The sequence below is a fragment of the Bacillus rossius genome, chromosome 7, assembly GCF_032445375.1.
Source record: "Bacillus rossius redtenbacheri isolate Brsri chromosome 7, Brsri_v3, whole genome shotgun sequence".
NCBI classification, from domain to species: domain Eukaryota; kingdom Metazoa; phylum Arthropoda; class Insecta; order Phasmatodea; family Bacillidae; genus Bacillus; species Bacillus rossius.
The window spans coordinates 61712994-61740970 of record NC_086335.1 but is presented as its reverse complement, the minus strand read 5'-3'; the positions used below and the strand labels follow the sequence as shown (position 1 = coordinate 61740970).

Genomic DNA, 27977 nt, shown 5'->3' with positions numbered 1-27977 from the left:
AGAGCGTTGTGAGGTTTTATTGTTCTCGTTTATTGCAGGACTGTACACGTGACTGAAAGCAGAAGACCAGTGTCCGACAGGAGCGCTCCAGTTAGGGGGTCACTCGGGGACCGCCGCCTTGATCAAGTCGCTGATGGCGGACCGCGCCGCCATCACCTTCTCCTCTTCGGCGAGGAACCTCAAGGGCCCGACGGCCCTTCCCCCGGCGTCCAGCTCGTACGCGAAGGGCTCCGCCGTGGGGACGTCCAGCGAGACGACCTGCTCGTCGGTGAGGCCCCCCAGGTGCTTGGCCAGGCCGCGCAGGCTGTTGCCGTGCGCGCACACGAGCACGCGCTGGCCCGCCAGGACCCGCGGCAGGATGGTGTCCTTCCAGTACGGCAGGGTGCGCGCCACGGTCGCCTCCAGGGACTCGGCCGAGGGGAACTCCCCCGGGCTCGGCCCCGCCGCGTAGATGGGGTTGCAGACGACGGCGTCGTGGAAGGGGTGGTCGGGAGTCATCGGCGGCGGGGTAGCCGTGTAGCTGCGCCGCCAGACCTGCACCTGAGGACGGACCAACCATCTGACTGACACCTCGGGGCACGCGTGCTTCACGAAAATACCTATTCCGAAACTACCTCAAAGTTTTCGGGAACGAACAAAACGATTTCGTATTCTTTTTGCACTCGGAAATCGTAGCAGCCGTAATAAATACCTACGCACTGCGTCGGTTTTGTCGCGAAACTGATGCATTATTAGAGACCTGAAAAATTCGCGGATTCATTTCGTGTTATGCTAAAAATTCAAATAATTATACCTTCGTGCTGCTTCTGTCATTGGTTCACTGTTAATCTGGAGGACTGAGGGCCAATTAGAGTCCCATCACTCATAGAAGTGTCGAATCACAGGCCACCCAGTCGAGACGACTCGCAAGTCAGCAGCCAATGGACAGTTGACATTTGCTCGAGTGTGTAGAGGATATTGGAGTCTATCCTGAAGGTCATTGAAACCGCGAATTTTTCCGGCCCCTATGTATTATCTGTAGAGACCGGAAAAAATCGCGGGTTCAATGACCTCCAGGATGGACTCCAATATCCTCTACACACTCGGGCAAATGCCAACTGTTCATTGGGATGCTGACTTGTAAGTCGTCTCGACTGGGTGGCCTGTGATTCGACACTTGTATGAGTGATGGGTCTCTAATTGGCCCTCAGTCCTCCAGATTAACAGTGAACCAATGGCAGAAGCCGCACTAAGGTATAATAATTTGAAATTTAGCATTACACGAAATGAACCCGCGAATTTTTCAGGTCTCTACTGATCCATTATCTATATAGGTACTTATCCCAACTGATATACGCGCTGATATAACATCACGGTACACACTTCGAAAACAGGCAAAATGACCACACGTTATTTCATATTCTAAAATTATCGATATATTAACCAGACACATAGGAGCCGTAAAACCGGTTCTTCAAATCGATTGACAGAAGTATACGCTCAAAGGTTTCAGTGTTTACCAAAAATAGTAACTATAACAAATCTCCTTCAATCCTACGTACCTAACAACTCTCGCTAGGAGCGCTGAATGCAGTGGTTTCCGCAATTTCCAGAGAGTGTGCTGTATTCAATGTAATGTGTTCAATAGTATTTGGCATTAAAAAAAAATCAAACTTTATTTTGTATAGACAAGTTGAGTCTATCCTGGAATAAAACAATCCACGAAATAATCGTTGTTCTATTAATGGGCAGCTTACAACCCCCTACCCCCACAAAAAAGAAGAAACCAATAAAAAAAAAATCACAACAATAAGAAATATCGATAGAAGGGCAGACTTGTTTGTGTACAAAAGTGTGGGGTTTAGCCTGGAATTATAATACAACGCGAATTTAGCAAGGCCACTAGTGAAGAGATGAGATTAAAGCATTTGATGAATCCAGAGTGAAGGAAACGGAAGTGAAAGGAGGAAACTCACTGATTCGCGACAGTGGCGGGATCCAGAAACCAGAGAAGGATTTTGTTTTATGTACAGAAACTAATTTTTTCCCTAATACCCCCATTAAAAATAAATTTATCCGGTGTGGTTTGCGATCAGAAAAAAAAATAATCTTCAGCCCCTTTACCTACCAATAAATATGCCATGGCAAAGTCCACTTCGTTTCCACTCGCAAAAATTCACGACTGACTTTTGCCGGGAATAGTATTCAGTGTGTGCCAATGGAATTTTTTTTAAAAGTTATACGTCTTTAGACACGTTATAAAAAAAATGACGAGAGTGAAATTTTACAATGCGCGCGCACCATGAAACGAAATTTCCACAGCGTGAAAAAACGTTACGTACAAATTTTAGGTGTATATGTCCTTTTAAATCTTATACTTTAGTGACTGATATTAAAAATAGGTCCATATCATTAAAAGCTTTTATTTATTTTGAATATTAATGGTAGAAAACGTGTTTATAAACTTTTAATAGTATATTTTCAAGTGTATTTATATAATTGAAGTTTGTTATACTTCTTTAGTCGCGTTAAAAAAAATGATTACACGCGCTATATGCAAAAAAAATAGACAGGATGAAAAAGAGACTACATGCAAATAAAAATATATATATCTGCATTTAAATCACCTACTTTATTGATTAATATTGATTACTGGTCCATATAAGTAAAAACATTAATTTATTAAATATTAGTGACAGAAATTGTGTTTATAAACGTTTTAAAGTTTATTTATATCTAAGTAAGGTTATGATCCAGGGTGTATAATTTATTTGCATTATAAATATTAAATTAACATATAATGTAATACATAATGGAAATTAATAAATTAGTAAGAACATGCACAAAATCAAGCTTAAGGTAGAGGTCGAGGTGAGTTAGATGTCGAGATCATGCTCAAGCTCAAGCTCAAGGTTGAGTAGAGGTCAAGCTCGAGTCGAGGTCCAGGTAATGCTCAAGCTTAAGCTAAAGATAGAGGTCGAGGTGGAGGTATATGTCGAGGTCGAGGACGAGGTAGTTGTCGAGTCATGCTCAAGCGCATTGTTGACGTAGAGCTAGAGATGGAGGTAGAGGTAAAAACCTTACAGTGGCGGATCCAAGGGGGGGGGGGGGGGGGCACCAAGGGCAAGTGCCCCCCCCCCCCCCCGAAAAACCAGTTGTCTGCTACATTAATATTGCCGACAAAAATTATTGTTTCTGAAACCAATAAAATATTTAAATATAATTAATGAATTTCTTGTAGAATCATAAAATCTGGTGGTTGGATGTTATGTGTAGTGTGAGTAGATTAAATACAAATTTGGTAATTTTAAGACATTTTTCTCTCTGGCTACTCTGAAATCCTAGAGTGCCCCCTCCGAGGTGAACCATACTGGATCCGCCACTGCTCAAGGTCGAGGTCGAGGTAATGCTCAAGCGCAACGTTGACGTAGAACTGGAGATAGAGGTAGAGGTCAAGCTCAAGGTCGAGTTCGAGGTAATGCTCAAGGTGGAGGTGGAGGTGGAGGTGGAGGCGGAGGTGGAGGCGGAGGCGGAGGCACCTGCTCCTCGCCGAACTCGGCGGCCGCGTCGTCGCGGTTGCGGCCGATGAGCGCGCCGTAGTGGCGCTCGTTGAGCCGCCAGGAGGCGAGCACCGGCAGGCGCGGCTGGCCCAGCTCCTCCAGCACGGCGGCCAGCGAGTCGCGGGCGCGAGACAGCACCGACGTGAAGGCCACGTCGAACTGCAGGCCCGCCTCCTTCAGCAGCCTGCCGGCGCGCCTCGCGTCCTGCGCCCCCCAGTCGCACTGACTCTCCATCCGCCATCAGTCAACCTTTCCGACAGCCTGACCCTCTGGGACAAGTTGTCACTTGCGCTATATGACAGTGTGGTGCACTTAAAGATACGAAACACAATTTTTCTGTTGGTATGTCTATGCCCTACGATTTTCTATTTACTCATGGCGATCGTTTGAACGGTTTAGAAGTTGATGCGCTGCAACGCCATCTAGTGGCGAGTTATAACAAAATCGATATCGCGAAAATATTCTCCGTGTTCAAATATCTACGTGTAACAAAAATTTCATGGAGATAGGTTGAACGGTTAAGAAGTTGATTAGCTGCAGCACCATCTAGCGGCGAACTATAGCAAAATGGATATCACGAAAATATTCTCCGTGTTCAAATATATATATGTATGCCAATTTTAATGGAGATCGGTTGAACGGTGTAGAAGGGGATGTGCTGCAGCACCATCTAGCGACGAGTTACAAAAAAAAATTGGTTGTCTGTAAAGTCGGTTTACGGACGATAGTTTAACGTGACGTCATAACAAAACATTGATGAAATGATTGCATACTTTATGAATAAAATTGAATCATTTCTATTTTAATAATAAAAGAATAAAAAGTTGATATTATACTAGTAATCAGATTTTTAAAATGCAAGAATAAATAACCTTTATTGCCGAAATTGTTGTTGTAATAAGCAATGAAAACCACATTAACTTTTCACTTCACTTTATAAACAGTCGAGTGGAAGAGAGATAGATGCGGCCCAAGCGTACAATGAGCGTAACGGGACACAGCGTAACGGAACAGTGTGTGTAACGGGACAATTTTTCTTGCGTGCAGCCGGTGTTCATCGATTTATTAGACGTCACGTCAAAAAATGGATAGCATAAAAACTTTCTACAAGAAACACTTTCGATGTGTCAACTTTCATGGAAACTTTCAAACGGTGTCGGAGTTTATCGACGTCATAATACCAACATCCAATTATATACATGTAATTATATAAATAACGTCACAATAACCTTACGTTGCTAAATAATGTTGACGATAGAGTTCGTGTAAGCGAACGGGACGCGGCCACATGAGAGGCAGAATTCAGTAACTGGTACCGGAATTATGGTGTGTCCACAACAATAAAACCAGAACTCAGCGCCGAACACGAGAATTGGAGACCACGCATCGCGCGTCCTGCACTGTGCTGCTATCTGGCGGCAACGACGCACACTCCGTGTTCAACTGCAGCGCGTGTGTGCGTGGAAGAATTCCATCGTATCGTTCGTTGTAACGGGAGAGAATTACCGCCCAATACAATACCGTCTACGGGGAAATACGAAACGAGTACTGATTTTCATATTAAACAATTAATAAAATTATGGTTAACTTGAAAAATTTCATTTTATAATATCTCGTCAATATTTTACGGGTGTTTTTAATTTGTACTTTCGAAACCAAATAGGCCTACACTAAATACAGTACTATACTGTAAAATTACTGTAAAATTATAGTTTCTGTTTAGAAGGAATCGTTTAAAATTAGCTTTTCTTAGTGTCAAGTAGCTGCTATAAGTATGTAACACTTAAAGCCACGTAGAGCATATGTCACTGTCGTAACTCCTGAAAATAAGAGGGGGTCGGAAATGTGTCTTTTAAATTAAATTTTTGTTTTCATTAAACTACTATTTAATATGTTAAATAATTTTGTGTTAAAATAACTATTTAAAATGGTTTAACTATGTTAACGGCCATTATATATTATTTGAAATGCATAACATTGAAAGTAAAATTCTATTTGGCTCTTAAGCAAAGAACAACATAAAATCTTAAGCGAAGAACAAGATAAAACCTTAATTTTTTTAAATTTTTCATTGAGAAATAAACGCATTTTTCATTAAAATTTTACTGAAAGTTAGTCTACATTTATATTTTTTAAACTAACATCCAATTATTAATTAAACTCATGTTCTTCCTTCCAGTCCTAAAAACGATATTTTTCTTAGCGATAAAATATTGAAAAATAACATTTATGCAAATTAATTAATGAAAATCCTTTCAAACACAACTGAATTATAATAGTCTAAAGCAAATAAATTATTTCAGGCATCATCTACACCATAAGAAATACCTAGGCCTAACTGTAAAAAATAACTAAGACCCAAACAACTTTCAAGAAAATCATGGGTACGTAATTAACAATGAAAAGCGTGCAAAACATTAAAGAGTAGATATATTAGAAATAAATAAAAAATGCAACAAATATGGTCTAGATCATCATTAAATCTTACATATTAGGTTAAACAATGTTAACACACAAATTGTACGACAAAACACACACCTAACGAAAAAAAAATTATACCAATTACAAACATTATTCTGTAAAGTTAATTGCATACACTAATTGTATGACTCTGCAAACTCTATTTATTACCAAACTTTAACCATATTGTTTAGAATACAACCTTTTTCATGGGGGTCATACAATAAGAAACAATAACAAATAACGAAATTGTTTTGGATTAAGGTTTTGAGGATTAGCTACAGCTTCTTGCTCCTTTTAAATTATTTTTTTCGCTTCGGAAAAATGAAAAATAAGGTTGGGGGAGAGACAATAAAAATGAATGACAATGAAAATTTAAATAATGGTAATAATAAACTTTTGAGTTGTATACTCTTATTTCTCTGTTAAAGGACAAATGAAAATAATTAACTAAATAACTTTTTACCTTTGGTTCTTATTGTGATAATTAAAAAAAATTACAGAACTACATCTGCTTATGAGAGTTTTGACGCAAGAATGAATTAATATTGTTGCTTAACATAATCGTCCATATTAAATTAATTATAAACAGTGAAGTAAAGTGAATGAATCAACACTAATGCATTGTTGGGGAAACGAGAGTAACCTGGGAAAACCTACGGGCTGATGACAACGTCCACCACGTTTTCCACTTGCAAATGTTTTTTTTTTGCTTTAACCCTGGCGGGTATCGAACCCGGATTGCTTTAATGCGAGCAACCTGATCACGCATGCACTATGGTCCCTTGAAGCTAGGAACGTGTTCACTGCTTGAGCAGCAGTGTTGTTTTTAACTTGTGATTCTTTTTAGACTGTTTGGTAAATATGTATTTGGGCGACATTTGTTAAAAAAAAAAAAATTAAATTTCCCAAAATATTTTATTCTATGCTTTTTAACTTACTCTTTTCATAAAACCCGGCGGAGATAAGAAATTACAAATACTTTAGGAGATATCGCCATTCTTATTTTGCAATACAAGACCTGTGCAATCATTCGACCATTGCAATTTTTTTATTTTGCCGTGTTTTCGTGAATGCCTAATTAATTAAAATGATTGGTTAGGTCAGATCAGTTACATTATAAATACTTTCAAACTAAGCGGACATTAATAATAATATTAATTAATTTATTGGTTGTTTAGTTTTAAAGTATTTATAATGTAACTGAACTGACCTAACAAACCGGAACAAAGGATGAACATTAGGAACTTACGTAATTTTTTTTACTTATTACTTGCGCAACAATATCCAAATAACAAATAAAACATTAAAATTTGAAACGTTTAAAACTCACCTAAGTTAGAGGCGGTTACAATTACTTTGCCAACTCGTAAACAAGAAACAATGGTATACGCGGCATGAATGCACAGGTATTCTGATGGAAAAAAAAAAATCCATATCTTCTAAAGTATTTGGAATTTCTTATCTCCGCCGGATTGAATGAAAAGAGGAAGTTAAAGAGCATAGAATAAAAGTATTTTCGGATTAAAATTTTTTTTAACACATATCGCCCAACTACATATTTACCTTAGACTGTTTAAATTAATGCAAACTAGCGAAGAAGTCTTGCCTTTTTACCATCCTGGCTTAGCTTCGTGTCGAACCAGCTCGCGAATACGTTCTGGTCGTTCAACTCACTGCTCCCGTGACGCATCATGACGACGGTGTACGTCTCCATACCCGACGAGCTTCCGTCCAAAACCTCGCTCGAACTCGAACCCACAGAGAACTTCGAATTGAAATAATTCTCAGTAGAAGAAATGCGAGCACCGTCCATGAATGTCTGGCGTTTGTTTGCAACAAATCGGCCAAGTCAGAGATAACATATTCAGATGCAAAAGCCTAGAGGAAATAATACACGTTTGGTGAGATAGATTGCACGAACATGCTGCGAAGTAAAAAAAAAGAATATGTGGTCATTAAAAAATATCACCATGACGGACACAGTTGGCACATTGTAGAGGATATAAAATCTCGAATCAATTTGTTATTCTCAATTTCATTGCATGGTGTCATTGTTGCATAAAAATTTTTACCACACTAAAAATAATCTTATTTTTAATATTTGTCACAAATCTTATTTCTGTTGGAAAACTACATTTTTTTGCTAATTTTTTTACCTAGCTATCGCCATATTGTTCCGCCCAAAACATTGCAGAAATGATGCTTGACCACATCTGATGACGGTTAGTAAGCATGAATTAGAAACTCCGTTGTGAAACGCAGTGACTTCCATAAAATAATCATTTAAAACTGTTTCCACAGTGCAAACACTACACTACGTACAATGTTTTGAGCGTCTAACCAACATTGTGAAACTATGATCTGAAAATAAAACGGCTTCACCCGGTTGTCTTGTAACCATGCAGAAGTGGCCACCCCATTGTTTGTGCCACCTCTTTGTTCTGTGGTTGGAGCCATGTGCATAGAAGAATCAGTCTCTATTCGTTATTGTTCTATGGAATGAGATATGAGATTAATCGATTATAAAGTAAATAAATTCAAGTATTTTTGGCTATTTATTGTCGTTGTGTATTGAAATGAATATTGTTCCCTTAAGATATTTGGCATTTTTTCTTACACATGGACAGTGTTTTAAATTTCTTTTTAATTTTTTGGTAAATATATATTCTTAACAATAAATTTGTTTATCTGGTGTTTTTTCTTACCATTTTCTGATATGAGTTGTTTATTATTTATACCAAAAATTCTTAGTTTTAGCCATAATGAACATTAACCTTATCGAAGTGAAATTTACACACACCTATAAGGAACCAGATAAAAACATCAACAATTCGAAAGTATTGACAAGTTTTAGAAAGGAAACTAAAAATGCATTAAACATAAAATAAGCGAATAAAATGAAGTTTTACTAATTATTAGTTTATGCTATTAGGTCAGTAAGATAACCAGCGCTGCTTCACGTAAAAAAAGAGAACATTACTAACGGATTGCTGAGCTATTTTAACTGCGCACAGACAGTTTGATTAATCTCTCAACGTGGTTTTTCCTTAGGTGAATCTTTTGTTCAAACTTTTGAAAAAATCTTAAATATTATAAAAGCTTTCATCTAACGACTATATGTGGTAAATTACTCCAGTTAAATTATTACTATCTTATGAAATTTTATTTATTTTTATTCTGACAGGTTATCAAAAATATTTCAAGCAATATGAAAGTAGGACAATTTTCTGATTTGATATTGTCTGCATTTTTAGTAGAAAATATTTTTATATGCTATAGCGATTCACTTTAAAAATACCACAAAAGTACAAGTAAACCCCCCCCCCCCCCCCCAAAAAAAAACAACAACGTATTTTTATGAAACAATTAAATAGAAAGGGAAACTTGAGTACCTTTTCACCGTTGAGTACTCAATACATCAAAGGATATGATTTCCTGAACGATGGAACGTATTTTTATCGTTATTGAATGATTAAACATATGTATTTAAAATTGCACATTGTTAAGCTATTTGTAAAAAAAAACTGTAGGTATCTCTAGTCATGTGAACAGACATTCGAGCACTGAAAACATAGTATTAGTACCCATCCATGAAGAAATGAAACAGCTGAAAAATAAAAAAATATTTTTATTGCTCGTAATTGTAGGTACGTCTTGTTCAACGCAGATGTCAAACCCTGACATCACATGCGAGATGAGCCAGTTGTACACGTAATTTTGCGGGTGTTAAAGATAGACGGAACTGATCCACGGGGTTGTCGACGACGGTCACACCCTCGTCTGCGCCTCGATGGCCTCCATGGCGTCCATGAGCACGTCCTCGGAGGCGAGGTACCGCATGGGCGCCACGGCCTCCATGTTGGCGTTGAGCTGGTACACGAAGGGGATGCACATGGGGATGTTGAGGCGCGATATGGCGTGGTCCGAGATGCCGCCCAGGTGCTTGGCGAGCCCCCGCAGGCTGTCGCCGTGCGCGCAGACCAGCACCCTGGCTCCAGAGCGCACCCGCGGAACGATCACGTCCGTCCAGTAGGGCAGGGTGCGCTCGACCGTCATGCGCAGGGACTCGGCTGCGGGGAACTCCGCCGCGGAGGGACCGTCGGCGTAGGCGGCGCCGCCGACGATGGCGCGGTGCTGCGGGTGCCTCGCGGTCATGGGAGGTGGAGCCACGTCGTAGCTGTAGTGCCAGAGGCGCACCTGCTCGGCGCCGTACGCCGCGGACAGCTCGGCGCGGTTCAGCCCCGTCAGCGCGCCGTAGTGGCGGTCGTTGAGGCGCCAGGACATCTCCACGGGCAGCCCCGGCTGTCCCAACTCCTCCAGCATGATGTGCAGGGACTCCTGGGCGCGCGCCATCACCGACGTGAAGGCCACGTCGAAGCGATGCCCCGCCTTCTTGAGCGCCTGCCCCGCGCGGCGGGAGCACTGCGCAACCACAACCGCCTTCACCTTCACCTTCACACGTCGTTGCAACCAACTCTCTACAACACATGCTTACTATCAGTAGGGATAGGAAAAAAAACCCGCGGGTTCATTCCGCGACAGGCTAAAATCCAAATAGTTACACCTCAGTGCTGCCTCTGCTACTGGCTCACAACTCACCTGGATTTGCTCTGGGCCAATTATAAACGACCGACCAAAGATTTATCGAATCACAGGCTGCTACGTTGGGACGTCTCACAAGACGGCAGCCAATGGGTGGGTTGCATTTGACCGAGTGTACGTTGAACTGTGGAGTTCATACTGCAGGTCATTGAACCCGCGAATTTTTCCTATCCCTAATTATTAGAGACCTGAAAAATTGGCGGGTATCATTCCGTGATATGCTAAAATTCAAATAATTATACCTCAGTGCTGCTTCTGTCATTGGTTCACTGTTAATCTGGATGACTGAGGGCCAATTAGATACCCTCACTCGTAGAAGTGTCGAATCACGGGCCGCCCAGTCGAGACGACTCACAAGTCAGCAGCCCAATGAACAGTTGGAATTTTCCCGAGTGTGTAGAGGATATTGGAGTCTATCCTGGAGGTCATTGAACAGACGAATTTTTCCGGTCTCTACTTATTATTCTATCACATAACAAATACGTAGAGACATGTACATTTCGCGATAAGATTCCGGGACTAGCTGAAAGTAAAAAAAAATTGTAGCATCGTCCGTGTTTCGTGATTGGGTGAGTTTCTTTCTAGGAGGCTACAGGTTGATTGTTACAACACCAACCACAGTAATTCATCGCGGAAGTAAACGTGTCCTGAGTGGCTTGGTCAGATAAGGCAACGACTTCTCTCGCACACGGCCGCCAATCAGGAGGAAGAAACCGCTGTTGTGGGTATACCTTGTTGCAATCTAATAGGCGTTCACATTTATTCGCGAAAATTGTATGCCCATAGTTATTATTCTATCACATAACAAATACGTTTTTAGAGATAATACTGAGTTTTTATCACAAGTGTTTCAAATCAAGCATAATTTTTTTTCCACCCCATGGGAAAGATGATCGAATATTCAACAATTTTTTTGGTTTTTTTTTTTGGCTTTTTTTGTTTAGTTATTCTTATTTATGTGCACAAGTAGTGTTGTAAAGCTATTCAGCGACCGGTTTACAAATAACTTTAACTAATAGAGATACTAGGTAAACATATAGCATTAATTTCCGAACCCAGTATTTTACTGCGAACACTATTTTGTAGTAATGAAGTTGTTTTCTTGTAAATTTACAAATTTTATACATGTGTAAGAATTTTAAATGTATATTATTTTCCATTTACAAAAAAAAATACATAGTAGAGATTGCCCTTATGTGATATGATTTAATTTTGTGTAAAAGTTTAAAGCTGTAACTATCCATGTATTATAAGGTTGCCAACATCTATGGGGAAAACTGTGGGGTTATTGTCACAAAATTACTGTAGAAATACCGTACACTCTCACCCCCTCAAAATGTGCTATTAGTCAGTGACCAAACAAAATACTTGTTTTATTTCATAAGTACAGTTTAGTCAACACGAGAACTTTGTATCAAGCAACAATTATGAAAAAAACAAATTTTGTGCCAACTCAAGAACGGATGATTATAATTTTTTTCTACTTGCGCATTGCCGACCTGGACATCCCATAATCTTTGCAATGGTAAAAAACTTCTAAAAAAAGATTTTACAGTGTATATTAGTACCGAATACAACTGTGGGTTAAGAAACCTCCACTCTGTTTCAACTGTCACAACATTCCGATTCCTGGCAATTTATAACGCCATGACTACATATTATGTTGAAAGCGTTCAACACTCTAGAGACTAACACCGAACAGCTCCTTACTAACAACAAAGGGGAAAGTGTGAAAAATAACATAGCGGCAAGCGCTGTAGCTACAAAAATATACTTATTATAGATAAATTGTATATTATGTACTTTTTTTATCTGATGTCAAACATTATAAACATCTTTTCGAGGATTTAAAGCACTGGAGGATAATTTTCACCCATAAATCAGTACAATTATTTTAAAAAAAAAAAGTTTTTCCTAACAGAAAATAAGGTTATTTTCGTTGTCACATTGTTGGTACCATATGTATCTATTAAACAGATACCTTGTTCATACCATGGATCACACATGGCATACCGTCTGCTATTTAACGAACTGACGTGACAACAACACTGAAGCTGTCCGGTATTAGTCCCTAGAGTAGCGTTTACAATTTTTTTTTTTGGCCAGCGAACCCTACGATCGACTTTATTGGACAATAATTGAGAAACATTCAAAATAAAATTTATACTATTTGCACCTTATTGTTAAAGACCCCTGATGTCCAAATTGTTCGAATGTTGTAATGTCCGACGGTAATAAATTGCTGAACGGTGATTTTTAACGTTTTGAAAAAGATTATATTGGTACAATATTCGTCATCAAAGGATATTTCTTTGAAGGGGACTCTGGAAAGGTAGCGTGAGAATGTGAAATGTGCCTTAAGTGCCAAATATATATTTAAAAAAAAATGGTTGTCTGTAAAAACGGTTTACGGACGATAATTTAACGTGACAACGTCATAACAAAACATTGATGAAATGATTGGATATTTTTATGAATAAAATTGAATCATTTTACTGAATTATCACTGTTTTGTATGGATACAAAGAAGTAGTGAAATAAAATCTACAATTTAATTGATAAATTTACTTTTATTTGCACTCATTATTTCAAATATGTTTATTACTTTAACGAAGAGATCATTTTAACTATAACTTTTATACATGTTTGCTATTTAACTTCTTCCAATCTGTGTTATTCTGTTAAGGATAGGGCGATGATAGGAAAAGAAGGAAACGAATGGGAGTGTTTCAAGTTTAATGTGCCTCGAAACAGTCAAATCGATGTTTGTTCCAATCGAGTGGAAGAGAGGGGGCGACTGAAATGCTGCCCCTTGGAAGGGCAGCCCTTCAGGATTTTTCTGGCAATGGTTTGTTTGTACAGCGACTGGAAGGACAGCCCATCCAATTTCTGAAAACATGTTTCTTTAAGTGTTTAAATAATCCTGAAAACTTGCCCCTTGGAAGGGCAGCCCATCAGGATTTTTCTGACAGTAGTGTTTTTGAAAGGTTTTCTGAATTGTTGCCTCTTGGATGGGCAGCCCTTCAGGATTTTTCTGACAGTGGTTAGTTTGTAAAGCGACTGGAAGGGCAGCCCTTACAGTATCTTAAAATGTGTCTATTTTCGTAATTTTATAATCCTGAATTGTTGCCCCTTGGAAGGGCAGCCCTTCAAGATTTTTCTGACGTTAGTGTTTTTGAAAGGTTGTCTGAATTGTTGCCCCTTGGAAGGGCAGCCTTTCAGGATTTTTCTGGCAGTGGTTAGTTTGTAAAGTGACCTGACCTAACCTAACCTAACCTAACCTAAAATAACCACTGTCAGGCTGCCCATCCAAGGGGCAACAATTCAGACAACCTTTCAAAAACACTACTGTCAGAAAAAATCCTGATTGGCTGCCGTTCCGAGGGGCAAGTTTTCAGGATTATTTAAACAATAAAAGAAACATGTTTTCAGAAATTGGATGGGCTGCCCTTCCAGTCGCTGTACAAAAACAAACCATCGCCAGAAAAATCCTAAAGGGCTGCCCTTCCAAGGGGCAACAATTCAGCTCCCCCGAAGAGAGATAGATGCGGGGCCAGCGTACAATGAGCGTAACGGGACACTTTCGTGCGTGTAGCCGGCGTTCATCGATTCATTAGACGTTGTCACGTCAAAAAAAAAGACGCTAGCTAGTGGTTGGCGGGCGTGGCTCGAGGAATCACTGCTGGTTCCGGGCCTGGCCGCCAGAGGGGAGACGGGACAGCCGTGCCTGCTTGCCAGCCTCGCTGAGCGTCGTGTCGCTCCAGCTGGGGATGAGGTTCCGCTCGTTCCACTCGCAGCTGCCGTTGCGCACCATCACCACGGTGTGCGTCGCCATGGCCCGGGGGGGACCTTCACATGGTCACGCGCGCCTCGATCACACCCTCCCTCCCGGCGGGGATCTGCTCGCGTTTGTTTACCGCAGGCCCAGCGGCCGCCACGGAGGAGGGGCGCGCTAGACGTCCGCTCGGCCGGGAAAAAACGAGACGCTTGCAGCGCTCGGAGGAAACAAGTTGCCGGACAACGTAATCCAAAGATATTGTACACTGTTTTTTTTTTTAAATTTAACTGAAATAACGTAACATCCCAGTATTTATTTGTAAACTGTTCCCTGAATAGCTTTACATTATTAATTTCGCACATTAATAAGCATAATAAAACAAAATTCAAGTCAAATTAGTGCATGTTTGAGTATCTTTTCTATGATATAAAACAAAAAATATGCTTGAATGAAACGTAGATTTAAATATAAAACTATGAGCCAATTTTCGTAAGAAATACTTGCTGTTTTCGTGTTATCTTGAAAAATGTATTTCGTATAGGTACGAAAAAATAACCATAGCCATGTTTTGTACCAATTTACGATATGGTAGGACGCCATATTTGTTTCAACAGTTTTTATTCCATGACTATTTTGTGATGTTTGATTCGCATTATTTTGCTCTGTTAAAGCATAATTAATATAAATAAATATTTGATAAGGTAAAACTGACTGCTACAAATAGTTTCCCTTGTAAAATTGTCGTAGTTCAGTAGAGAACTCGTTTTCTGAAACGACTCAAGCTTAAATAATACTGTCGATGGATGGATGTCATGGACTTTAAAAGTGTATCATGTCTTAAAGGAGTCAAGTTATCAAAATTAAACGCTACAAAATTGTTACAGTATAAAAACTGTGATATCAATATGGTATCTTTCGGTTTTTATCCCTCCCCCTAAAAGTAACTAAGATGGAAAAAAAATTGCTCTCACCCTACAATTTTGTATGACTGTCATTACTCTGTATTTTCCTTCTGTTTTATAGGTACCTAAATGTCTGCGTTATAGCGCGCTCTTTGAAAAGTATATTAATAATTAATTATTACTGCAGTTGCGTGTTTTAAAAAACTATAAATGTCCAATAAAACATTTAATCCTTAAGTAGGAACCAAATTTGAATGATTACTAACCTTCAAAAATAGCTAATCTCTAAATTTTAATTATATTGTTACAGTTTTTATAGCTAGTACAAAACTGATTGTCCGTTTAATATGGTAGGAGATATGAATAACATTACATACTTAAGTTAACTTTATAAGTTATTTAAATTCATGTAAGTACACTTGAGTATAATTTCTTATTATTTACAAAACATCTCGTAATTCACAAGTGCACGTAGAAAGCACGTAGAAAGTATATAAATGTATTTATAACATATATTTTTTGAGACATTCAATATACCCAACTAGAGTCCACTACACTGTTGTTACGTCATATCTCCAAAATCAGCTAAGCTGCCCTCTCACTGGACAATTTTACTTCATAGCGAAGACGGGCGTGATTTCATTTACACAGAACTTAATTATTTTATACTTATACAAAAGATTCCTTTAAAAATTTTGTCAAAAAATAGTGAGTAGTACTACAAGAATGATATTGTAAATTTTTATATTACATGGCTATGGTTATTTCTGCACATATAAAATGAATTTTTAGAGATAATACTGAGTATTAATACGAAAATCGGTGCAAAATATTATATTTTTATTGATTTTTCATTTTTCAAATTATGGGAAAGATAATTGAATATTCAATAATTTGACTTTATTTTATATTCTCATCCTTATTATGTGCTCAGTTAATACTGGAAAGCTATTCAGGGAACAGTTTACAAATTAAGTATATACTGAGACAACAAAAAGCATAAACGCCTTGGGTAATAATCCGAACCCAGTATCACTGCAAACAATTTTTTGTTGCGATACATTTGTTTTACTTCATGTAAATATACAATGTTAGAAATATCTGTTAATTTAAAATAAATATTTATGTTTCAGTTACATAGAAAAATTAGAGTGTAGTTAACTTATCACAGGCGTGATCTGGTTAGTAGAAGCTTTTATAAAACAAACATTGAACTAATTTTTTTTTGCAAAATGTTGAAACAATGGGACATAGTGGATGAAAAATGGTAAATAATGTAGTTACAAAATCTTGTGTAACTTTATATGTCAGAATTTCTCTGCAGCGAGAGTTTAGATTAGAGCTTTTGAGCGATGTTCGAATAGTATTGGTGAATATTCATAAATCCGTTAGTCAGCATTGTATCAAACATGTTCTAAATTTTTAAAATCTTTTTAATATTTCCAAAATCTTTTGTTTGAAACTTTTTTGATTGATGCAAACATTAGCTTTATGTGTTGTATTTTTTGACATTTGTTTGGTATTTACTATTATTCCATGTTTTTTTTTCTTTTTGAAGATGTACTGGGTTATTTATTGCTGCTAAATACCTGAAAACTTAAATAAATAATGAAACTTTTTTTAACGGTATATAAGAAAATGAGAGGTGAAATTATAGCACTTAAAAAGACAGGCATCTGTTAAGTTCAAAATCTGTACTACACAACTTTTTATATGAATGATGCCACAATAATTCTTATCGAACATATAATTAAAATGTAATTGAGTATATATTTTTTATTTATTTAAAACACCCAGTTATTTGCCGTGTAATAGCTAAAACATTTTCATCCTGTCAAAATGTCTGAACCTCAAATTATATTGAGACAGTTATCGACACTGTTCACGTTGAAGATACTTAATAAAACTAAATAATTTTATCACTTAAATGTATTTTTTTTTGAAAAATCATAGAAACATTTTTGTTTTTAACGTCTTGCTAGTCAAGTTCCTTCAAGTTGACGAATAGTGCGATTTGCGCCTGCAGTATATGCATTTCGTACGTTTACTACGCAGGGACGTATTTGTGTTGCATAAATCACAGGGATAGAGAGAGACTTCAGCAGGTGACGTTACAATTCAGTAAAGTGTTTGATAAAACGTAACTTGTACGTTAAAATATGTACTGTGTCAACTAAAAATTTGGAATTTCATAATGACAGTTCCATTTCTGTACAAAAAAATGGGCTCATTTGTTTGTTAATACAAGCTGATTGGCACATTGTAATATTAACTGCTTTCAGCGCAGCGAACAGGAGGATGTCTGTATAGAATCATTAGTCAATGCCTAGCACCTTTAAATTCATGATACTTCTCGAGAAAGGCGATTAAGTGGTAAGACATAGCTTGCGTCCTGAATTCAGGTTCCCGTTGTTCTTCGAAATCACTCGCAAGAAAATGCAGAGAAGACTCCTCATTTATTTACTTAATGATGTGTAACATCTTATCTCTCGGTGCACGGCATTTGCTAGGAGTGAATTTCGTGAATTTCAACGGAAGTCGTATGGAACGGAAATACGTAACCACAGTGCTGCCATCTGTGGCGGATGGCGCAAACCAAAGTACACAAAAACAAAGGGAAACTTTATAGTATTACCAGTTTAACAAATTTTTAACAAAAGTGGGTAGTATTTTAATAAAATTTCTTGTCGAAAATCAGGTTTTAAAGCCGGGGTTTAGTATTTTTTCAAGTCTTTTTCGCTTTTATCGGAACAGTTTCATTATATATTTTAAAATTTCTGTCTGCTTATAAATTTATTCAATAGTAGAATTGTTGCTTCAGCAGCGAATTCCAGCGGCGGGTGAGGAAACTACGTTGGGTTCGCGTCAATAAATGTAGTTTAAAACACAATTTTCGTATATTTATCATGCTCGGCATTATTTTAAAGAATTATTAGTACAATTTAGTGTCCGAGTTGGTATTATAAGTGTATTTTCAACATGAGATGACATAAATTTTGTTGTTACCTAGGTTAGATGTTACACCCCTCTGTAGAGTACTGAAAGGCTCATCACATTTTTTTTAAATTTATATATCTACCGACATTCATTTCAACCAAGGGCTGATTTTAACAAATACGTCGTTTGACAATTCCTTCTGCAGTGGTGGCGATTGAAAACCAAATAATTTGTATCATTTTATATCGTAATAAATGATGTTATAAGTAATATTAAGAAAAAAACAAAATATTTAAACTAACTATAATCACATTACCATGGTTAACCTATATTTCAATAACTTTAACTTCTGGAGAAACACATTCAATGTAATTCTTTGGACACACAAACACACCATATATTTCTTTTTACTATATATACTAGCTGCCCGACCCGGCTTCGCACGGTTGTATTTATGGGGGGGAAAATGAGACCAAATCTCCTATTTACAGTTATAATAAATGAAATAATACTATATATAAAAAACAAAGTAAAATGGACTAAGAGAACGAAAAAAAAACCACAAATAATGACAGCACAAAAATATTGAACCCAAAAAAATTCAGCACAACAGTTGGAACATAAATATTCGAGTAAAATTATAGAAATTTGTACGTTTGTATTACAGGGTACCAGTACATGCAATAAACCGTTCCCCGAATAGCTTTCCAGTATTAGACTTGATGTAGGCTTTTGGACATACGCCATTGCTTAGCACATGTATGTCTGCAGAAGAAAACTACAAAAAAACACAAATGACAAAAAACACAAATTAAGCAAAGTCGCACCTGTGTTTCCGTACCATGTGCGTCTCTGCCTGAGGACGGGAGCAGATAGCAGTTCCCGAAACGTCGCTTGTTTCTGTTTTAGAAAACTGTTGTGTTTGTTTCGTCTTTTCGTTTGGTCATGTTATATATATATATATATATATATATATATATATATATATATATATATGTATGTAATTCATTCCACAGTTTTCTAGTTGTGACGCATAAAGTATTTTTTTTTGTAAACTGTACTTCTATGTGCAGGAACTCTTCTGTTGTTTTTGTGCCTGGTGAGAAACCGTGATAAGGTGAAAATTTAAGTAGTTTATTAGATATATTTTTAGGCTTTTTGTGAATTTTAAAGTTTTTCTAATTGCCTAGTTATTCCGAGAAGTCACCTATTTTACATATTTTGTCATTTAGAACGTTGCCAATATTGTGAAATATGCAGTCTTATAGTCAAGTTGTAGGGCATATGCATATCAGAGTCATGCGTACTGAAGTTTCGATTCCTTCTTTAGCCTTCTCTAATGTCTACGCTGACGACGAGTTGTTAAGACGAAAACGAATACTCATGGTATTTAGCTTTGCAGACGAGATTCTTTAATATTATCTTGAGTAAAACGTATTTGATGGTTTTTGTCGCAGAATTACGATTAGAGACCCAGTAATTTTGCGTATACGTCTGGCCTCAGGGTAGAATTCAAAGGTTTGATTTTACATTGTTTTATTTCTTAGTGAGAATATCAATATTTTTACTTCTCTTCTAGCTGGGCATCGTTGGCTCACGGTCGTAGAGGGGCGTGTTCAAATAACTGCAGTCCAATCATGAACACAGTGCGAGAGTGTGAAGGTTAGTATTTTATCTTGCGCGTAAATGAATGTGTGAAACTTCCGTACCTCAACCTATGATAGATATAGATAGATTTTTGTGTCCTGCATAATGCTACAACACTGGCTTACAGTTTGCCGATAGAAACATCAAAATAAGCTTGTTTGGACAAAAAAAACTTGCTTTTAAGCCCAAAAAACGTTAAAACTAAAAATAATCTGTGGTTAAAATGAATTAAATATTGAATGGTTTACTGACGCAAAAAATTATAGTTATGTACCTAATAATCAGATACAATTTATATTTAAATTATGCCTTGCAGAATGCAATGAGATTTCGTAACCTGAAACAGTTATTTTAATTTTTATCTTAACTAAAATGGAAAGTAGTTTTTAGACACTAAAAAAAAACTGTAAATTCGTAAGAAAGAATTATTATAAGAAAACATTTTTTTTTTTAAATTTTGACCCTTAATTTGCAAGATTGAGGGCTGGACTTCTGATATGGTCAGAACTTTTCGGGCATCTGACTTTATTTTACCGAATCTCAGGCCACGTGTGTGTCTGATAATGTGGCAACAAGGCAACAGGGATAGTCTGAGCCCAAAACATCGGCTGAAGTGTAGATAGTGTCTACATTATTAAAAAAAACCAATAGTTTTAAATGGCCGTATTTTTTCTTATGAAAGTGACTGTTTCAACTAAGGAGGCTTGATGATTCGTACTTTTTTGACAATTTATCAGACGTAGTAGTCATGCACTGCATTGTTTCAGGCGTGACACCATTGGCAATGGCGAGGTACAAAAAAAAAACACGCGTGATTTCAACTACGTCACGGCATGCCGATTTTTTTTTTTTTTTTTTTTAAGTCCGCGGTCCTAGCGTTGCTTTCTCTGTCGCGATCGCACCTGCTGTACTGGCCTCTCTCCCTGCCCTACTCGACGGTGGAGGGGTAAAGGAGTGGGTAAGGGAGGGGATGAGTGGTGTGAGCGACCTCCCCTCCCCTCCAGGCCTGGAGGCTTGTCCCGGCAGTGGGTCACCGGGTCAGCGGCGTCCCACGGCCAAGGCTAGGCGGGTGGGCCTAGCCTCCAGGGGGCACTCCCTCCCCCCTTCCATTCCCCTCCTTCAACCAACACCAAAGAGACGCCTTCGCGACGCACGCACCGTTACTCCCCGGTGCGTGTCGCGACACACGCATTCCTCTCCTGCGATCCCCGTGTCTCACACACACACACGTACAACACTTCACTCCCACTTCACTCCGTCTGCCACAGTCAGGACTCGTGCGCGGTACGTGTCCTTATCCTACCGCGCAGGACGTCACATTTTTTTTCGCACGGATGTCCGGAATTCTGAAGAAGTCGCTAGAGCGCAGTAAATGTTTTTCGATTGTTTTCGACGTGACAACGTCGAATAAATAGATGAACGCCGGCTGCACGCACGAAAAAAAGTGTCCCGTAACGCACATTGTCCCGTTACGCTGTGTCCCGTTAACGCTCATTGTACGCTAGCGCTGCATCTATCTCTCTTCCACTCGATTGGAACAACCCATCGATTTGACTTCTTCGAGGCACATCAAACTTGAAACACTCCCATTCGTTTCCTACTTTTCCCATCATCGTCCTATCCTGAACAGAATAACACAGATTGGAATAAGTTAAATAGCAAACATGTATAAAAGTTATAGTTAAAATAATCTCTTCGTTAAAGTAATAAACATAATTGAATTAATGAGTGCAAATAAAAGTAAATTTATCAATTAAATTAAAGATTTCATTTCACTCCTTCTTTGTGTCCACACAAAATAGTGATAATTCAATAAAAAAGATTCAATTTTATTCATAAAAGTATGCAATCATTTCATCAATGTTTTTTATGACGTTGTCACGTTAAACTATCGTCCGTAAACCGACTTTACAGACAACCAATATTTTTTTAAACGGGAATCGGAAACTAAAATATCTCGAGTGTCCTGTTGTTGTTCTATGCTACCAAAAGACACAGATCAGAACTAAATGATCAGTTCACCAATGTATATCCAGACCATTACCCACACCACAAATGACGTCAGAGATATCACGTGGACCAATCAGCGATCTGTCAGTTTAGGACACTGCAATATTGTAGACGGGCCTTTATCACCGCGTCAGACAAATTAACCCCTTTATTTTACAGTCACGGAAATATCTCCACGTATCTCGGTTCCCGACCTAGCATCGACACCTAAACGTTCTCTGAAAAATTGTTCTTAGCTAGAGACCGGAAAAGTTCGCGATTTCAATGACCTGTAGGATAGACTCCATGATCAACTACGCACGCGGGAAAGTTACATCTGCTCATTGGCTACTGACTCGTGACACCTGTTAACTGGGACGCTAGTGATTCGATACTTCTTTTGTTAAAGGTTTTTCATTGGCCGAGTATCATTCAGATAAACTGTGGCCCAATCACTGATGCAGTAAAAAGGCAAACGTTGTTGGATTCTAGACTATCACGAAATGAATCTGAGAATTTTTCAGGTCTCTATTTTTAGCTCATCCTTCGACATAACCTGGAAGGATCTTCCCCAGTAGCGTAGTCATCGACACTCACCTAAGATGTCCAAGAAAACGATATTCAAGGTACTTAACTAACCTCCAATTCACAGGTTTAGCTGTGGTATCAGTAATGCGTGACTTTATTATGTGTGAATGAGCATTTATACTTTTAAGATAATGTGTGTTAGTCTGTTTAGCATACTTATTAAACACAAATTGTTCCATTAAATTCAATTTTTAAAATAACATTTTTAAAAATACTTACATACATTATTATAATCAATAATAAAAATTTTTAAATTTTATTTTTAGTGTATGAAAAATATATCCTTGATTATTATCTTATATGACACAAAAGTAATTTTTTTTGCATGCTGATAGTTAGTTTAGGAAGGTGTTTTCATATTATAAAAAATTATTATTTTTTAGCTAATACTAGTTTGTATTAGCTTGGTTTTATTTAATTTCGGTATTTTGTAAACTTATTTAATTTTTTTATATTTCGATCCTTGCGAGTAGGATAGGTAACTAGACGAAAATGTTTTATGGACACTGCGCCATTGTTGCGGGTCATTCATAGGCTTGAAATAAAACTAAGGTACTGGCCGTTATTTAAATATGAAGTAAAGAAAAAAAAGATGCTATTTAAATATGTTTGCAAAAATCAGAGGATTCCGAATAAGAAATTAGGTCTTGAAACAAGACAAAACATGACGATCAGCAACTGAAACAGTGGTTGTATTGACAGGTTGAATGTTTGTAACAACCGGCAAAAATTTTTTCAGAATGCAACTGTAGTATACTCGTGTTAACCCGAAAACATTTTAAGTTCATAGCTTCGGAGAAATTTCTGTACTAGTAAATGTTTTTTTTTTTTAATTTTATTTAACCACGAAGTTAATATTGCAACAAGAAAAGCCTTAGCGGATGCTAAAAGGGTAATGTTCAGTCCAGAGTCTACCAACTTCAGCTCATAATTTTAAAACTCACATTGGCGCAGGGAAAACGTTAAAGAAATTGTGCTAAATTAAAAGCTTGATTTATGTCGGAACAGAACAATTAAGATCCTACGGAGAAATGTTAGTAACCAGTAATAAAATCGCGTGTTATTTAATTATGAAGTAAAACTAGCAATTTAAAGAAATTTACTACATATAAGCTAGAACGACAACTTGTTTTTACTTTCTTACCTGAGATATTTTTATTTCATTACCACTATATCAGTACAATCTGACAAGAATATTTTTGCGTAAATATAAATTATAAATTTAAGAAATTCACAACAGATAAGCTAGAATGACAAAGATTTTCACTGTTTAACTGAGATTTTTTTATTTCACTACAACTGAATCGGTACCAACGGATAAGAATTTATGTACCTAGCATTTGATATACGCACAACGAATAAACGTTCCATATATTCTTTTCACTGGTTTTTAAGTAATGAAATAAGCATTTCAATTTAAATTAAAAACTTTTAAATAACAAACTATTTAACTAACATATAAGAGAGTAAATATTGTGGTTAATCTTGCTTAATTACGTAGTTGAATATGTGCTAAATTTTAGCTAAGTTAAAAAAAAATCAGTACTAGAAATAAACATGTTTTCTTCTGTAACTCTTAAAGTAGCGAATCATTATGGTTTTAAGTGTTTACTAAAACAAGTTTCAAGTTAAAAGAACCTCACAAAAAGAAAATTTTTACGGCATATAACTCTCTCAGCACACAGAAATCGCATCATGAAGGAATGAGCAGTAACGATTTTGTTTACAAAACATGAACATTTATGTATGGCTAGGTGTTAAAAATATATGTAACTGCATATATTTATGTGGCCTCGCATTGCCAAAACTCTTCTGAATATTATGCTTTTAAAAGAAGCACCTTACAGCTATATCCATATTGGAAACTTGCATTTTCTCATAAAAAATATTTGCAGAAACTTTTTATGCATTAAAATTTGATTATACCTGCCATTAATAAAAAGTTGAGTGTGTTATACATATTTTGCTTATCTGGCGACAAAATGTTACTCCATCTGTAGATTCATATAATTACATTTTTATTATAATGAGCCAGAGAGAATATAATACGTGTGACTTTGGACTGCAACCTTCAGTATGACCAAATTCCAAAGCATACAGTTAACGTCAACAGTAAGAGATAGCGTAAAGTTCGTTATATTAACGACAACCCACAAACTAGTAGCCTATATATAATCCATTACATATATTTTTCCAAGCAATTCCTCGGCTTGTAAAATTACAAGTAATCCTGAAGAGATCCAAATTGCAGAAAACGTCTTCGCTGATTTTAGCATTAAAAATTTTTAGGTTTCAGTAGTTGTAGCTATTAGTCCAATATAAAAATGTATGGGTATCTTTATTTTTCAATTGGTTTGTCACATGAACAATTTATCATTCGTTTGAAAATAACCCACGTGCTACGCTGTATACATTGAGTTTAAACACATCTGGAAGAAACGCCCATGCGTATTGTTCTTCAAACCGTTTGAAATTCCCGTTGCGCAATGCGCGATCTTTTCGTTACGTTTTAGATTGTAAAAACATTTTATTCTCAACACACTCAAAGAAGTGCAACTAAAAAAAAGAACAGTGTTTTCACGTACTTTAAGTAAAATAAATGAGCATGTCTGGAAAATTTAGGGACGTTTGTTTGGCAAACCAGTTTAGCAAACGAAATACGTAAACAGAACTACCCATTGCCTTCAGCGTATAAATACCCCGCTCTGGTGGGTGGTTCCTTCGGGATTTCTGCACTCCGTGTGAGTACGTTGGTGAGGGGGAAGGGGGTCCAACCAAGGCCACGGCGGGCTCTCGAACGGGTCGTTACAACAACGCCGAAATACCACAACGCCGAACGTACAATAACGCCAAATACCATAACGCCGAATGCCAAATTGAACGCAACGCCGACAGCTAGAAAACTGCTGTGTACCACAACGCCGAAATACAGTAAAGCCGGAAAAATGTACCACAACCTAACCTAACCTAGGCTAGCCTAACCTAGCCTAGCCTAACATAACCTAACCTTTACCTTACCTAACCTAACATTTGTGGCAGTCCTGCAATGACATTTTTCGGCGTTAATGTATTTCGGCGTTGTGGTAATTCGGCGTTGTGGTAGACAGCAGTTTTCTAGCTGTCGGCGTTGTAGTCAATTTGGCATTCGGCGTTATTGTACGTTCGGCGTTGTGGTATTTTGGCGTTGTGGTGCGTCCCCCTCTCGAACCACGTGGTCAGGAGCCCGAGTCACGTGTCGGAGGGGGGGGGGGGAACACGTGACATTCGCCTCGCGACCGTCCTTGGATACTAGACGTGACTGCTGACTGACACGTGAGCAATGTTGTTATCGTGTCCCAGCGAGTGTCCTCAAGAGGGAGAGCCCAGTGTGAGATGAGTTGGGGGCACATCCACAGGACTGTTGACACGCAGGTCGGCGAAGTGTTCAGACTGGACTGTGCACCATCGTTCTGCAGCCTTGGGCGGCGTCTCCCGATCAGTCACGTCGGAGGAACAGTCCACGACTTGTCTCCCTGTTGGTAGTTTTTATTTACTCGATTCCTGATTGGGTAGTGGTGCTCCGATCGCTTGGAGCAAGCTCCAGGGGTTCCCTAGCCCAATGCTGAGTCGACGTGGTGAGCGACGACACAGCTCCGGTGCTAGCCCGGACAGCTAGCAGAGGTTTGGATAGGCCTCCACCGGACCACGGGTCCACAGGGTGTTTTTGAGGGGTCCCGGCGTGATGTGGGAGATCGGGGGAAGGCTCAGCAGTGCTGAGAAAGTCTTAGGGCTCAGGACACAGCCAACTGTCTGGTTAGCTGAGTGCGGTAAAAGGGCTGAGGCGGTGGCTATGCTGGGTTGGTGGCCCCAGCCGCTGGTCATTGCCGGAGCTCTAACATCTTCCCGACCAAACAACAACAGGGAGCGATCCCTCACAGTTATTTTACTTAAAAAGCTCTGAAATGTTTAAACAAGAGAACTGGAATGTTACTCCCACCCTACCCTATTAGTATGGGCGTGCATATTTCGCGGAAAAGATTCCGAGATCAGTTGAAAGTTAAAACACTGTAGCATCATCTGTGTTTCGTGATCGGGTAGTTTATTTCCTATTTATTGTCGATCGTTTCATAACCAATCACAGAGATTCAGTGCGCAAAGCAAACGCGTCCTGAGTGGCTCGGTCAAACATGGCAACGACTTCTCTTGCCGACGGCCGCCATTCACAAGGAAGAAACCGCTGGTGCGGGTACACATTTTTGCAGTCTATTAGGCGTTCAGCCTTTTTTTTGCAAAAAAAAATGCCTGCCCCTACCTATTAGGGCGCATGTGTGGGAGGGGGAACGCGAGAACGCCGGCCGTAAGGTCGGAATAATCTGGCACTTTTAGCAATAGTTTAAATGTGTGATGCTACCAGCCTGTGCGCGACGAGGCCTGGCTGATGCGGACTGGCGCCAGGGCGGAGTACAGCTGAGACCGGGGCGTGTCGCTCCATATGTACCTCTGCCCTCCTGCTTCCCTCCCCCTTCCCTCTTCCCGGTAAACCGGAGACCTCGATGCACGGGCGACCGTGACCCTCTGAAAGCGTTCCCCTCCCTCCGACACCCTGCAGCCACTGCCCCACTTCCCGCCAGCCTCGATCTGGTTTCTCACCTGCGACCAGTGGCGGATACAAGGGGGAGGGGGGGCACCAGGGGCAAGTGCTCCCCCCCCCCTGAAAAACCAGTTGTCTGCGACGTTAATATTGCCGACAAAAAAATGATTGTTTCTGAAACCAATAAAAATATTTTCATACAATTAATGAATTTCTTGTAGAATCATAAAATCTGGTGGTTGGATGTTATGTGTAGTGTGAGTAGATTAAATAAAAAAAAATTAGTAATTTTAAGACATATTTTTTTCTCTGGCTTCTCTGAAATCCTAGAGGTGAACCATACTAGATCCGCCACTGCCTGCGACGCTAGTTCGATCAGCGCTACGAAAAATAAATGGGTGTGTGTGCTTATGTACTCGCGTTTAGATGTTATAATTACTTGGCGTAGTAAAAAAAAAAAAAACTAACTTTAATTTTGCATGCAAATAATTAAAATAAATAAAAATACTGGAATATTATTCTAAATAAGATTAATAGTGTACAATTTAAATAAAAAAATGTAAATACTCAGGGTTCAATAATATAAATCCCGCGTATAAAATAAACTTATTTAAATAAACTAATGTAAATAAACCAAATAAATTTAGTTAAAATTTAAAATAAAAAATATGCTAAATGTCAATTATAATTTATCAATTTTGATCATTAATTAAGTATAGTGTAATAATTTATTATGCAAATAAATTATGCATACGGGAAAATATCTTCAATTATATAAATACACTTGAAAAAGTTTATAAACACAAATTTACTCACTAATATTAACAGTAAATAAATGTTTAAACTATATGGCACAGTATTCACTAGCGTATATAATTTAAAGCACATTTATATAGTGTTTAAATGTATGTGAAGGTTTTTTAACCACCCTGAGAAAATGTCGTTGCATGGTGGGTGCGCAT

At 38.2% G+C, this 27977-nt stretch overlaps 2 protein-coding genes across 3 annotated transcripts; both read right to left on the bottom strand.

Moving 5' to 3' along the window:
• On the bottom strand, positions 1–7847 carry LOC134534468 (phosphoglycerate mutase 1-like). Of its 2 annotated transcripts, none has more exons than XM_063372943.1 (3): positions 7609–7847; positions 3519–3743; positions 1–540 (listed from the first exon to the last, which is right to left on the bottom strand). In XM_063372943.1, exons 1-3 carry the CDS (start codon positions 7813–7815, stop codon positions 100–102), a joined length of 873 nt encoding a protein of 290 aa, XP_063229013.1. In that variant the 5' UTR covers positions 7816–7847; the 3' UTR covers positions 1–99. The 2 variants fall into 2 exon arrangements, with proteins under 2 accessions (XP_063229013.1, XP_063229014.1); XM_063372944.1 differs by having other exon boundaries at positions 7617–7834.
• Positions 7848–9614: 1767 nt separating this feature from the next.
• LOC134534467 (phosphoglycerate mutase 2-like) lies at positions 9615–14542 on the bottom strand. The gene is made up of 2 exons (XM_063372942.1): positions 14332–14542; positions 9615–10424 (listed from the first exon to the last, which is right to left on the bottom strand). The coding sequence occupies exons 1-2, from the start codon at positions 14437–14439 to the stop codon at positions 9771–9773; spliced, it is 762 nt and encodes a 253-aa protein (XP_063229012.1). The 5' UTR covers positions 14440–14542; the 3' UTR covers positions 9615–9770.
• Between the last annotated feature and the right edge of the window lie 13435 nt (positions 14543–27977).